This window comes from Rhinoraja longicauda, chromosome 33 (assembly GCF_053455715.1).
Source record: "Rhinoraja longicauda isolate Sanriku21f chromosome 33, sRhiLon1.1, whole genome shotgun sequence".
Taxonomy (NCBI): Eukaryota; Metazoa; Chordata; class Chondrichthyes; order Rajiformes; family Arhynchobatidae; genus Rhinoraja; species Rhinoraja longicauda.
The window spans coordinates 12,993,567-13,008,346 of NC_135985.1; the positions used below are offsets into that span (position 1 = coordinate 12,993,567).

At 38.5% G+C, this 14,780-nt stretch overlaps 1 protein-coding gene across 3 annotated transcripts in view; it reads right to left on the reverse strand.

The window, feature by feature from the left end:
* unc13c (unc-13 homolog C (C. elegans)) overlaps positions 1-14,780 on the reverse strand; it is a 247,857-nt gene that overhangs the window by 55,825 nt on the left and 177,252 nt on the right. For 2 of the 3 annotated variants that reach the window (XM_078427401.1, XM_078427402.1), the window contains 3 exons: positions 14,703-14,780; positions 10,365-10,442; positions 9,977-10,003 (listed from right to left, as the gene is read on the reverse strand). In XM_078427401.1, the coding sequence (XP_078283527.1) occupies positions 9,977-10,003; positions 10,365-10,442; positions 14,703-14,780 (183 nt within the window). The remainder of the gene's footprint in view (positions 1-9,976; positions 10,004-10,364; positions 10,443-14,702) is intronic. The other variant, XM_078427403.1, reaches the window with a different exon arrangement.

Below are 14,780 nucleotides of genomic sequence, written 5' to 3' on the forward strand. Positions count from 1 at the left end.
GGAGATGCTTTGTTAGTGTACAGCAATAAATAGACTGGTTAATCTTTAAATACCAAAATGCATAAAAAGAGATTGTGACCTCGAGAATTATTACTTTGAAAGCTGATCATACGCAATACCTTGGTATTCCTCTTTAAATAATAAAAGGTTGATGAACAGCATTGAACAAACGAAGAAGACACCAAATCAACAATAATCAGAAAGTGTGATCCCATATAGAAATGCAGAGAGGCAGGTCTTCCCATGGGGTGATAAAGAGTGGCTTGATATCTAATATATGAAGGGTGGGTCATTCATGTTAGCTAAAGAAAAATTACATTTGCTGTCATTTCAAGTCGAGTCGAGTTTATTATGTGCACAAGCATGGAGACGTACAGGTACAATGAAAATGTTGCTTCCAGCAGCATCACAAGCACATTGACTCAGACACGTGAAACATAAATTGTACATTTTATTGAAATATATGGAGAATTTGCACACACAAAAGTCTTTTTTGAAACTAGTATCCAAGCATCAGTTATGGAATATAATTATTTTAGTGATTAATTTGTAAGCTATTTTATTATTTTATTTTAAATATATATTTTTTAAGATCTAGTCATTGCACACTCATGACTTGTGGTAGAAAGGCTTTGGGTAATTGGAGATGAGTAATTGTGCATGGGATCTCCAATGTTTGACTTGTTTGGTAGAGACAGTATTTATGTAGCTTCTGTTCAATTGTAACCACCTTATGGTGGAGTGTTCATTAACAGGAATACCATTCAGCTTCTCTTGCTGGAGATGGTAAATATGTAGCATGATATTACTTACTATTTATTAGCCCGGTATTGTTGCCCACATCTTCAACATGCAGACATGAACTGTTCGATTTGCTGAGAAGTTGCAAATGGAACTGAAAATTGTACAACCATCCCACATGCAAACTTATTTTAGAGGGAACTAACTTATAAAATAGGTGCGGACAGTTTGACCTGGGACACTGAACTGAGGAACTCCTGCAGTCACATCCGGGAAGTCCAGTGTTTGCCCCCTTATTGCCTATTGTCTTCAGTTTTACCAGAGCTCCAAGGTATCACACTTAGTCCAATCCTGCCTTGATATCAAGTGCAGCCACTTACACCTCATCCCTGGAATTCACTTCTTTAGTCCATGTTTGGACCAAGACAATGACGAGGTCTGAAGCCGAATTGGTAAAACCCAAACTGGGCATTTGTGACAAAGTACTGGTAGCACTGTCGAGATCACATCCCATCACTTTGCCAATGACTGCAATTCCATTATTTGGGCAGGTCCTGCTTTCTATTACATTTTTGTGTAGATAGCTTTGTTCTCAGCTTGGCTATGGATTCAGTTAGTGCTGAAAGTGAGGCTTTCAATACTGAAGCTTATTTGCATCTAGTCCCATAGCCTTTAGTGCATCCATGATAATATGAACTTTGGGAGGTTAAGGGCTGAGATCATAATGTGAATGTGAAGCTGATATTAATTTATTAAATGTAGTTAAGAGAAAATTATGGTTTTCTGGCCAAATTATGCTGTATATTTATTTGCATTTGTTTTATTTAGTGAGGATAATATTACAAAAACAAAATTCGTTAAGTTTGCTTTCTTAGGTTTTCTTCCTGGGTGTTGCATGAATTACTTTTCTTTTCAAAAAAATCAAAGTGATTCTTGATTTGTTCTTGAACTGTCAATGCATGTAGATTTAGGAATAAATAACAAATATCTTACAGAGCAAGTTATAACATCTGGGACTGCTTTCAGTAAATTATTAAATAATCCAACATTCCAAGTATGGTGTCGACCCTTAAACTTTGCTAAAATTCCTGCAGTTACTGTTCTTAAAATTCAACCGTGTATCTGAGTAAATATTCCAACACTTTGCCTGAGGTATTAAAAGTGTCTTTGTGCACAGTATAGAAGATTCAATAAATCATTCTGTTTCAAAAATAGATATTATATTCCCATTCCATCTATTGTTTGCCATCTATCTTCTCCAGGACCTTTCTTAAATTAATTTGTGCATTATGCATCATGGTACAGCATAAATTATAGATAAAACATAGGATTATTAATGCGATTTTTCTGAAGGAAGATCAATTTGAGGAAGGGAGGAGGAGGGTTGGGATTTCACGGTTGTATAACATAACATGCTGAAGGCCAGAGACATCCATTGTCTAAAGAACTGATTAATTCCAAAATGATTCATGGTGTTAGAATGTAGAAACCAAGTGTTTTCAAGATATAATGCAAGGGGCAATAATTTGATTTTGATCATTAGTGCTTAAAATGTGCAAGAGAGATGCTCACAGATTCTACTCATCCCCAACTATCAGCAGGTCCAAACATCCAGAAACTGAATACGACCATCAAATGATCAACTCATGTGCCTTCAGTGCAAGAGATAAGGACAATAACAGAGAGGGCAGGAGAATCTTGAAGGGACAATGTCAAACAGACAGAGTTGTGGCAAATTGTGCCAACAGGTAAAAAAAGTCAGAATACCAGACAGCATGTCATCAGCAAAGACCAATCACACCCACTGACATCATTAAATGAACACTGAGGATGGAAATTGCAGTGTTAGATGCATTTGGTTTTAAATGTCAAAAATCAACCAACTGCATTGGGATTTCTCATTCTGACAGAGTTTCCATCTGAATGGAAACCAACTAAATAGTGGAAATAGAAAAAAAGTGCAGGTGCTGGAAATCTGAAATTAAAACAGAAATTGCTGGAAACACTCGGGAAACCCCCCCTTCCCCCAAACCAATAGTGTTTCCAATTTGCTATCTCAACCTGAGTCTCATGTGATCAAACCTCTGGCCCAGTCCACCATGCGGGACCATATCAACAGCCTTGTTAGAGTCCACGCAACATCGTCAACTACTCTTCCCTCATCAATCCTCTTGGTCACCTCTTCAAAAACCTCAATCACTTTAATATATCACAATTTCCCATGCACACAGCCATGTTGACTATACATCATCGGTCCTTGCCGTTCCAAATGATGATAGATCCTGTTTCTCAGAATCCCCTCCAGTAACCTTTCCACCATTGATTTAGGCTCTGAGGCTCCTTGTTCCCTGCCTTGTTCTTGTTGCCCTTCTTCAATAAAGTTACAACATTCGGCACTCTCCAGTCTTCCTGTAGCTCACCTGTGGCTAAGGAAAATCAATAAACTCTGCCAATGCCCCAGCAGTCTCCTCGCTTGCTTTCCATGCATCTTAGGATATATTCAAGATAATCCACTTTTGAAACACATTCTACATCTTTGTCTGTGCAGTGTTTTGCTAACAGCAGGGCTGTGGGACATGCCCAGCTGGCCAAACTGCACTGATGGACAGAAAACAACTGAGCCAAAATCACATGTGAGTGCCTAGCAGAAACAGCCAATTCTGATACAGACGGAAAGAAAGAGTGAGTTATCCAAAGTTTTTAGAATTTGATATATATTCCAGGAGACTACAACAGCTCAGATGGAGGATGAGTTGTTGTGCCTTGATCTTGTGTGGAGCACTGTTGTTACAGTGCAGGAGGCTACAGACAGAAAGGTTAGAGGTGGAGTAGGATAGAGTACTAAAACAGTACGTAACTGGAAGCTGAAGACAGAGGATTTTTGGAACGCAGATGCTCTGCAACGCAGTCATCCAGTCTACATTTGCTTTCTCCGTTGTTAACAGAGAATATAGACACAAGATTGGAAGAACTGGAAATACAAATAAACTGGAAATAAACTTCACCAGGAAAAACTATTTGGTTCTTACACAGTGAGAAGTGAACAAGTGAAAGGATAGGTGTTGTAAATTCTGCTGTCAGCATCAGATAATAGACGGAGAAGCACAATGTCTCTAAGTGCCAGATTAACCCAATTTGATCTCATCCTAAAGAAGGTATTGCTTTTGTTCTACCCATCCTCCCAATTCTTCTCTGCTATTAAAAACAAACTGTTTCCCTTTCTCCCAGATCTGATGTAGGGTCTCGGAATGGGAACGCTGACTGGTTTCTTTCCAAGATGCTAACTTGCTGCTAAGTGTTTCCAGCATTTACTGTTTTCATTTTAGCTAACGGTTGGTTCATTCAATATTGAAAACAGCACCAGACCAAGCTATTTATGCTGCATAAAACATAGTAACCTAGCCAATAAAGTGGGCCAAAAAAGAATAATCGTTTACTACAAAGAATGGCCAATTGCATTTGATATCTTTACATAATTTAAAGATTGCAACCAGTTCACTCTGAATGTATATGTTCTTATTGTCTAAAAAGCAATTGTTTCACCAATATTTACCAATAGTTTTGGAGCTCAAATGAAGAATACTTGGATGATATTCTGACTGAATAGAAGGCTTTGTTTGAGAAAAGCTTGAAGTCCTCAAGTCCCATCAGTTTAATGCAACTGACAAATATTGATTTTGATGACTTCACATCAGTAACTACACTTATGATGCATTGGTCAGCTTGTAACTACATGCCATTCTTTTACTTCTACAAGCCTCAGCTGATATCCCCTTTTGGGTATTAGAAGTGAATTACATGGCAGAAGCTAATTAAAATTAGAGAGCAGCTTTCATTAAAAAGAAATTGAGTTTCTGACAACTACAAAATTGTGCTTAGACAGTTTCAATTAACTGCAGTGTAATTCTCTGGAGCTAACTATTCCCTAATTCAGCTAAACAACATTACCTGTTGGAAGCAGTTGCTGAGATAGACTGAAACAGCACTTTTGTGTAGCATAGAGCATTATTAAATAATTGGCTGAAGCTTTTATGAAAAAATTTACAACATGGTTCAGTTTTATTATGATATATTTACCAAACCTAATGCTGAGAATAAATGTAGGAAGAACAGGCAGTAATTATCCCTGCTCCCTGTGCATGGGGTGTAAGGTACAATATCTGTATGTGCTATCTGCAACAACAAGCACTTTCATGGCAACTTCCTGTTTGCAAGGTGAGATGCACTTCAAAGGAAGAGCATTTTAAAGAGAAAAGTATTCAATGTCTTCACTCCAGCTCGAGCAATGTAATCCATTAGCAGCACTCCTACCCAGTAAACATTTAACAGGCTCATGTTGTTTTAGAGGGCACTGGTTTATTTATTTGAAATGAGTGACTGAATACTGCTGCTGATATAACCATGTAGTACATAAGTGCATAAAGGGGAAAAACTAGAGAGTGGGAGTTTCAAGAATCAAAGTGGTCAATTCTGTGTGGAGCCACTGGAGATGGGTAAGGTCCTCAATGAGTATTTTGCCTCTGTTTTTACTGTGGGGAAAGACATGAGGACCGAGGAACTTGGAGCAGTCGATGGAAGTGACTTGAGAGCAGTCAGTACAGTCGAGGAGGTGCTGAAGGTCCTGATGCATATGAAGGTGGACCAATCTCCTGGGCCTGATCAGATATATCCGAGGATACCATGGAAAGCTCGAGAGGAGATTGCAGGTGTACTGGCCTAGATTTACATGTTATCATTAAATACAGGTGAGGTGCCGGAAGACTGGCGTGCAGCAAATGTTGTGCCTCTATTCAAGAAGGGCTGCAGGGAAATGCCTGGAAACTACAGGCCAGTGAGCCTAACATTTGTGGTCGGAAAGCTACCAGAGAGTATTCAGAGGGATAAGGTATACATGCATTTAGATGGATAACAGCTGAGTAGGGATAGTCAGTATGGTTTTGTGTCTCACAAATAGAGAGGTTGTATCTCACAAATCTGATTGAGCTTCTTGAAGATGTGACCAAAAAGGTTGATGAGGGCAGAGCTGTAGACATTTATAACATAATAATAATAAAGTTCAGAATAAATCCAGTATATTTCCATAAACTGCACATTCAGGGCTAATCAGAGACAGCCGAAGTAGCTTTGTCGAAGGCAGATCCTGTCAGACCAATCTGGCTGAATTTCTTGAAGAGGTTACAAAGCATGTTGATGAGGACATGGCAGTAGATTTGATTAACATTGATTTTACTAAAACCTTTGACTGATTCAAAAGGTTAGGCCCCATGGGAGCCTGGAGAAGTACAAAAACTGCATCCAAAATTGGCATAACAATAGGAGACAGGGTGACAGTAGATGATTGTCATTGATGTTCGTGACTAGTGGTGTCCCACAAGTACCAGTGTTGGGACACTAGTTGTTTATAATATACATAAATGATCTAGATGGGATGTATGAGGCAAGATCAGTAAGTTTGCGAATGACGGGATTGGCAGAGTTGTTGACAGTGTGAATAGGTCATCTTATACTGCAGGGAGAGATTGATTTGTTGGTGAAATTGTTTTAAAAAATGGCAGATGAAATTTAATTCAAACATACGAGAGGTGATGCAGTTTGGCAGCATTAATAAAGCTAAGATATTCACCATGAATGGTAGGGTCCTAGGGAGTATTGTGTAACTGAGAGATCCTGGAGTAACATGTCCATAGATCTGTGAAAGTGGGAACACACATAGACATCATGGTAAGAAAGACACATGGCACACTGGTCTTCATTAAATAGGGCACTGAATGCAGAAGTCAGGAGGTTGTGCTTCAACATAATAAAATATTGGTCAGACCTCAGCTGTAGTACTGCGTGGAGTTTGGGTTACCATGCTTCAGGACGGGTGTTTTTAGCACTGGAGAGGGTGCAGAGATGATTCACCAAGATGTTGCTTGAGATGGAACAGTTCAGTTATGAAGAGAGACTGGGGAGGCTAGGACTATTTTTCCCCTGAGCAGAGGAGGTTAAGAGGGGACGTGATTGAGGTATGTAAAACTATGAAGGACGTTGACGGAGTAAACTGCAGAAAACTTTCCTCCTTATCAAAGATATATAAACCTGGAAGATATGGATTTAGGGTACAAGGTAAGAGATTTAGAGGGAACATGAAGTGAAACCTGGAATGCTCTGCCAAAGAGGGTGGTGGAAGCAAAGTCACTTATTTAAGGTGTCCTGATGATCATGAGTTGCTAAGGCATAGAGAGCTATGGACCAAGAGCTGGGAGGTGGGAGTAATACAGATGCCTGCTCATTGGTTGGTGTGGTTGACTCAGATTGAATGGTCTGTTTCCATGAAGTATGATCCTGTGGCCCCCAAGTAAGAAAACAGTAGCAAATTAATGACAACGGGTCAGTTAGTTCTCCACTGTTGAGGGAACATCTGTTGAATTGAAAATTATCTAATTACGATCCAGATTGAAACCAAATGAAAAAAATTCAATAAAACGGGAGTTAACGTCGTAGATCAGCAGCTGGATTTTTTTTAAAATCCAGCATAAAGTAGATTTGTAAAGGAAATACATTGACTTTGGTGTTATAGAGAAATAAACTGAAGAAACATTTAAGTTAAAGACGAGGTAAAAGCAGAACCAGTTTCCATAAACATGCTGATATGATAAACCATATTTCCCACCAATTCTCAATTCCAGTACCATCACAACACGTACCAAGATATAGATAAGTCACAATAGATGACCGTGACCAGCATTAATGTTGCTTCCCTGTGAACTTGCCCCTACTCACTCACACATCATAAGATGGATGTTGAATTTCTGTTACCTTCTGCTCATTTCTGGCTGCAATCCTACCCTCCATTCTTCATTAAAGTAGGTTACATAATTTCCATAGATTTACAATACCCATCCCCACTTCTAAATGTTGTTCACTGTTGGTGAGGTAATGTTTCTACAGGCTATAATTTTTCAATGCCTGCATTCCTCCTCCTGCTCAAGTTCCTCTCACTTTGCATCAGGTTACACTAAACCTGTATCCTTTACTCAGATTCCCACAGATCTTCCAGTATCCTGCCTACCAAACTCTCCTGCCCGTCCAGCCTGTGAGCTTGAAATTCTTGGTCCGTTCTTCAAACTCCTTCAATTACCTTTTCTACTGTAGTCCCCAGTATTATATTCCCTGGTGCACGCGCTGAACTTCTGATTCTGGCCTTTTGCATCTCTTCCATTCCCTTTGCTCCCTCTTTCAGATCCTCCAGTCTCTGTACCTTCCCCTGCAGAAATCACTGCCATATACTCTCATGCTGTGCTTTGAAAATCCTTTTCAAACCCTGCCCTTTCTACGATAAGGTACACCCATCTGTCCTACTGTCCAAACTGAAGCTCCTTGCTTCCTTTGTTTTGTTTTTGTCTACCACTTGATAGATTTTCGATCTTTTTTTGTATTTGTTCTGAAGGAATTACACAATAACAACTTTTTGATGTTCTCGTACTGCGAATAAAGAACATAAAAGAGCATATAAAGGCCCATAATTGAGTAGTGAATCCCAACTCAAGCTTTCACATTTCACAGGTTTGATGGGCTGAATTATATTCTTCCAAAATAAGATGTCTATTTTAGTGGCATAAATCTATCAGCTGTGATGGAAAGTACAACTGTAGGCTTGGTGGAACAAACAAATTGCTAAAGGAACACAAGGGCTGAGTAGTATCCGTGGGGAGGAAAGGAAATATTGACGTTTCGAGTTGAAACACCATCAGATCTGAGAGTGGAGAGATGTTCATCTTAGGATAGGTCGGTTGGCACTAGTTTAAGAGACTGTGTTACATTATTACAGCGAATAATACTGATTGTATGATACGAACAGTTCAGTTAAAGACTACCTGCCACCTTGGTAGTCTTTAATGTCTACATGTCAATGAGTGAAAGTGAAACTTGGCTTTGCAGATCAAGTTAGAAAAACCCAGAACGCAACACACTGACAAAGAGGATGGGGTATGTAGAAGATCAGAACTATAGAAAGATAGACCAGGGTGAATCTTCAAATATGCAAAAGCATTTTCTAAATTAAAATAAGGTTTACAAATGTAAAAGGAATGTTAAGATAGCAGGGATGGTACAAATAGGATATACATGAAAGCTCAATGTAACATTCAAAAAGCTAAACAAAACTACATTTTTAAAATACCAACACCAAGACTATCCACAGAGAAACCATCCATTTTCAATCCCCAACTTGTATGTCACTGAGTTCCTATTCTGAACATCAGGTTCCATTTGGCAACACTGAATTATTCGGATGATATAAATGGAAAATTTATCCTGTGGTATTTTTCCCAATAGATTCTCAAGACTGAAAAATTCTTGCTTGCAAACTCCCTGAATTAATTGAAATGCTTAACATGGACAATGACCACACCGCTAAACCATGAAGAGATTATCTCTAATAAGCCAATTGTGAAGAGATTTTGAAAGTATCGTAACTTCATGTTATTCAAACAGGTGAAAATAGTCATGTTCTAAGCACAAAAGCACAAAATGATATGTAGCACTCTAAAAGGCCAAGATTTGAGGTTAGCTTATGGTTATTTGAGGTTAGCTTATAAGAATAAGAACGACTTAAAGTGTTTCTAATATCACCTGATTAAAAGCTGAAAATTAGGATGGGAATAGGTTCATGATATTTTCTCTTTGCTTTTTAAAATAAAAATTAGTAAGACACTAATCGAATCATAGTTCGTCACATTATATAGAAGCAAACCAAGATAGACATTTGACTGTTTCGCTTAACTGATAAAATGTGGAGGAGCTCAAAAATGGATTTGGACACACGGTGTCCTCTAATTTGCAATTCCTATTTTCCTGTTGAACATATATAATAAAATAGCCTTCGTTCGTGAAAGATACACAATTTTTCTACAGTTGCACTCTTAATACAGTGAAATCTAAGCAAACACTCCCCTGTATGAGGAGCCCAACAGAATAGGATGATTTTCAGTCCCAGTGGCTTGTTAAGCATTGGATCTCAAGCATTGGTTGCAAATTGTCAATGCAATTGGGAGCCATAATTATAATGAATACCTTTAAACTGTATCATTATAGCCTAAACACATGTCAGTCACTACTTTCCGCAAGCAGTGAACCTCATTGCAAAACAAGTCTGTCTAAAGCACATTGGCATTAAATAAGTTCAAGAAAAATCGTGCTTTTGGTAAGCCTTGCTTTATCCATTAATTAAATAATTCCTGTACACACAGACCTTACAGAAGGCATTTCCCCTTTCCTCCTGCAGCACAGTTGAATGCAGAATAAAAATATTGGACAAAGGCAAGACAAATTACAGAATGCACAAAACATGCAACTATCTAGCTGTGCCTTATAGAATACATTTACAGAAGTTTATTTTCACTTTAACAAACATTTGACATAAATGCTACCTCTACTATTCATAAGTAGTGCTGTAGCAATAATCTGCATAGCACAAATGTAGCAAGGTGCTGACCTTAAAGGGTATACCACAATTGTAAAGGAAATGAATAGTTGTAATAAGGAAATAAACAACCGCACAACACTAAACACTGGAAAGTCTTAAGCTGTAATTGTCCACATTTTAACATGCTTGTCCCTGGGCTTTGACAGGCACTCACCTCTTTACCGCCCATCGACTCAAACATTTTCTCCAGCTGGACCCTCAGTTGTTGGACGTTGTTCATCAGGATGCAAGGCTGCAAGAAGTTTGATCAATAAATCATTTAGAAGTGCCTAACAATGTTAACCCAAAGACCACACAGAAATGATTGAGACAAATTATGCATGAAAGATGAAAATGCCATACAATTAGCCTGCTGTTTCCATTTAACTATATAATCGAAGTAAATATCCGACACAGGACTGGAACCAACAGTATAACCAGTTTCCACGACCAGTGGGAATCTGATACGAGTATTAAATGGTGCCTGTTGAGCATTGAAATCCAGATGAGCGCCTGATTTAGAAAAAGTTAACATTAACAGAAAACTTAACTTTATTTTGTTTTGGAGATACAGCATGGAAATAGGCTCATTGGCCCACCAAGTCCACGCTGACCATCGATCACCAGTTATCCCACTTATTCATCCACTGCCTACTCTCTAGGAACAATTTACGGCATCCATTTAGCCTACAAACCCGCATGCCTTTGGGATGTGGGAGGAAACTGTTGCACCTGGAGGAAACCTACACAGTCATTGGGATAACTTGCAAACTCCACACATACAACACCCGAGGTCAGGATAGAATCTGAGTCTCTGGCGCTATGAGGCAGCAGCTGTACCAGTAAAATTTACAAACCAAGTTTTCAAGATAGGGAAATTATAATCAAAAGAAACAAATCAGTGGGTGAATGTGTGAAACTGAATCATGCCGACTTTTAGTCTGTGCCACGTTATCTGAAAAACCCCCCAGAAAATACTGGAGAGCTCAGCAGGTCAAGCCTGCTCTGTGGTGAGAGAAATAAAATTATGTTCATGCCACTGGCCTTAGATCTGAGTCGTGACAATGCCAACACAGTATGTTGATTATTCCTCATGAACACCATCAGTTAGAATTCCAGTGCTCTTTATTCACTAAAAATCAGAGCTTGGTGACAGTGTCAGATTTTGCAGTTATTTTTTCCATCCCTTAAAGAGTTTATTGACAATCAATATGCAGGCTGAGATATGATGAACAGTCATAGAGCATAGAAACAGACCCTTTGGTCCACCAAGCCCATGCTGATCACTGTACCATGAGATACTAATCCCATTTCTCTTCAATAGATTTCTTGGCTGTTCAAATGCTGTCTGTATGCTTCATGGTGTAATCGTACCTGACTTTACCACCACCGTTGAAAGCAAGTTCCAGATAGCAACCACTCTGGGTGTGAAAATATTGCCCCTCTGATCCCCTGTAAACCTCCTTCTTCTCACTTTAAACCAATGCCATCTGGTTTTATATCTTCCCCACCATGTGGAAAAGATTACGGCTATCTATATTTCTCATAATTTCATACACCTCTACCAGGTCACCTACATTCTTCCTCTAGTGTTACAGCTAGGACATCACACTGTGTCCAAGAGTGACCAAACTTATATCCTATGCCCTGGCCGATATAGGAAAATATGCCATATGCCTTCTTCATCATACCACTTTCAGGGAACTCCATATAGCTCAAGGCACAAGTCCCAGCAACATCATAGTGAAGGGTGAGAACATAAGATGTTCATTGAGTGGGTCTTAACCCTAGAGTATCTCAATAGTCTTTGACAGCTTACAAACCCTGGATGTAGTTTCACCTGCTGTAAAAGATGAAAGGAGTTTTTAGTTGTCTTCAAATGCCTCTGAAATTTAAATTATAGGGTCAGAGAGATACAGCATAGGGCAAGCTATTGGCCCACTGAGTCTATGCCAACCATCAAGCATCCTTGTTGATACTAATCCTACCATAACCCAATTTATTCTCCCCTGCCAAAATGCCAACCATCTGAAATGTTCACTATTGTTTCTCTCCCCACAGATGCTGCCTAAACTGGTGGGTATTTCCAACATTTTCGGTTTTTGTTTTTGATTTTCCAGCATCTGTAGTTTTTTAATACTGATGTTATATTCCCCACATTCCGATCAACCCCCCTATCAACAGATTCCGTCACCTACCAATCTAACCTATTGTTTGTTTTTACGGTGGGCAAGGAAACCAGACGCAGAGGAAACTCACATGGTCACAGCGAAAACATGCAAACTCCACACAGACAGCAGCTCTACCCACTGTTCCTCTGCACCAACCTTTAAAAATCATTTATTTAACAATGAATAAATACAATTAACTTACAACTCGGAAATAAATGAAGATATTAAAGTACTGTGAAATAATTTTAAAAAAGGCAATTCCTTTTTCTTTGCCTCCTAACATTCTACCCTAAGTCCCTGCAGAAACCACTGGAGTGTGAGATGCCACACCAGGTTTAACCTGGTGCAAGATCCCAGAGGCAATTTCCCCAATGCCATAGTGGGAATCCCAGCAAGACTGCAGACTGCCACAAGACTACACATTGTCACAAATGTATTTTACATGAATGCAATTATATTTAATCTTATGTTAAGCATTTTCAGCCTTGAATCCTCTAACTCAGATCTTCAGTCTATCTCTGTCTTATTTGTTGCCATTGAGATAATCTTCAGCCCTGCCTGGTCCTGCCCTCCAGAGCTGACTGCTTAAGCCCTTCATTTCTCCTCTCCCGCCAGTGTCCTCTCCAAACATCTCCAAAGACTGACTCCATGGTCCACCACTCTTACCTTTCCCGACTGTGTGTGTTTTTAATGCTTGTTTATTTGAAGCATTTTCTCCATCAAAATACTGTTTAAAGTCCATCATTACTTAAAATTTAACATGAAATGAATCTCTTGAAATAGACCATATGGTAATATTTTTTAAAAGCTTTCATTGGCACTTTCCTGAGGAATTATTTGAAGTTTTTGAAACAGGAAAATGCATACCATCTTAATTAAAGTTCTTGTTGGTAGCATGAGGTCATGGCAAACATGGAACTCGGATCATTTAGGTTCAGTTTGAGGAAGAATCAAGGTAATAAAAATGGATACATGTTGTGCATATTTTTAGCTCAAAAAACACAAAAAATGTATTTTCCCGATGAAAATGGTGACATATTTTCATCTGAAGATCCCCTGACAATGGTTGCTTTATCTACATACCCTAATTAGAACATGTAACTAACTACTCTAAACTTCAGAAACAACATGCCATATGTTTTGTGGGATTCTGCCAGCATCATTAATTCAGGTTACACGAGGAGGTTGCTTGAAGATCCTTAAAAAAATCTGTTCTGATACTAATTGTGATGAAATCTGAATGCAAAAGGGAACGGAGAGTGAGGAACAACGGCTGCTAGTGTTAATGATCACAATGTGACACCACGTACATGTTGGAAATCAACCTAGCACATTAAGATTCCTAACTCCCAAAGTTCTTAAGGTCTTAAAGGCTGTTCACGATAAATGACTTAATAGTCTTCAACCAGGCCTACCTATCACAAAATTCTGCAGAGAGAATTTCCTAAATGTGTTGTGACCTCAATGTATTGCATTTGATCTCTGTAATCTACCCAGGTGAGCTTAATGTTGTAATTTAGCACTCTAAAATTTAAAGATTTCAATAATGCAGTACTCTTATGCAAATAAGTCCAAATATAAATAACTAACAAATTTATGATTTAAAAATCCCTACCAATATTTTTAAAGTTCTATTACTTATTTCCAATTATCCTGCTGATAAACATTCTACCACCTCCTTCGCACACACTGTCACAAATAATAATGCAGAACTCCAAGATTTAATTTATTAAGGATTCTGTGTTTTTAAGAGCAATTAAATTTACTATCTTGGTTCTTGGTTCTTGATACAGTGAAGTATCTTGGTTCTTGGTTCTTCAATACAGTGAAGTTCTTGGTTCTTCAATACAGTGAAGATACAATATACTATCTGTATATTTTCTTATAAATAAAAGCCTTAATAGGATGATAACGTCTGTGCTAATAATAATCGTCCAATTAATATAACCAGGGATGACATTTAGCGTTATGCCAAACAACATTAAATGGCTGAATCATTAAAATTAACACATTAAATATAATCTTAATTAACAATTGAACCAGAATGATTTGCCTCTCAGCCAAGTCACAAGTATTGAGCACCTTCAACAGCAAACCTATTCGGAGCTGCATTTAGAAAAATTCAGAGTAAGCCCATTAGCAGTTGCCAATAAGTCTATTACTAAATAGCCTGACCAAAACCTCTTTCCGGCAGAGGAGGTCATTTGGCATTCCCACACTACGTTGCTTGAATTTAGTCCAGTTTCCACTACATGAAAGAATAAGAACAAGCTGCCACTGAGCCAGAGTTCTACACCAGCATTTGAACCAAAGCAAAGGATTCACAGGACATGTTTACCTACCAGCTTCTCCTTAGAACAGTGTGAACTGAATTCTTTTGCAATAATCGCAGCATATTGGAGGAGAACTTTATTAATAGT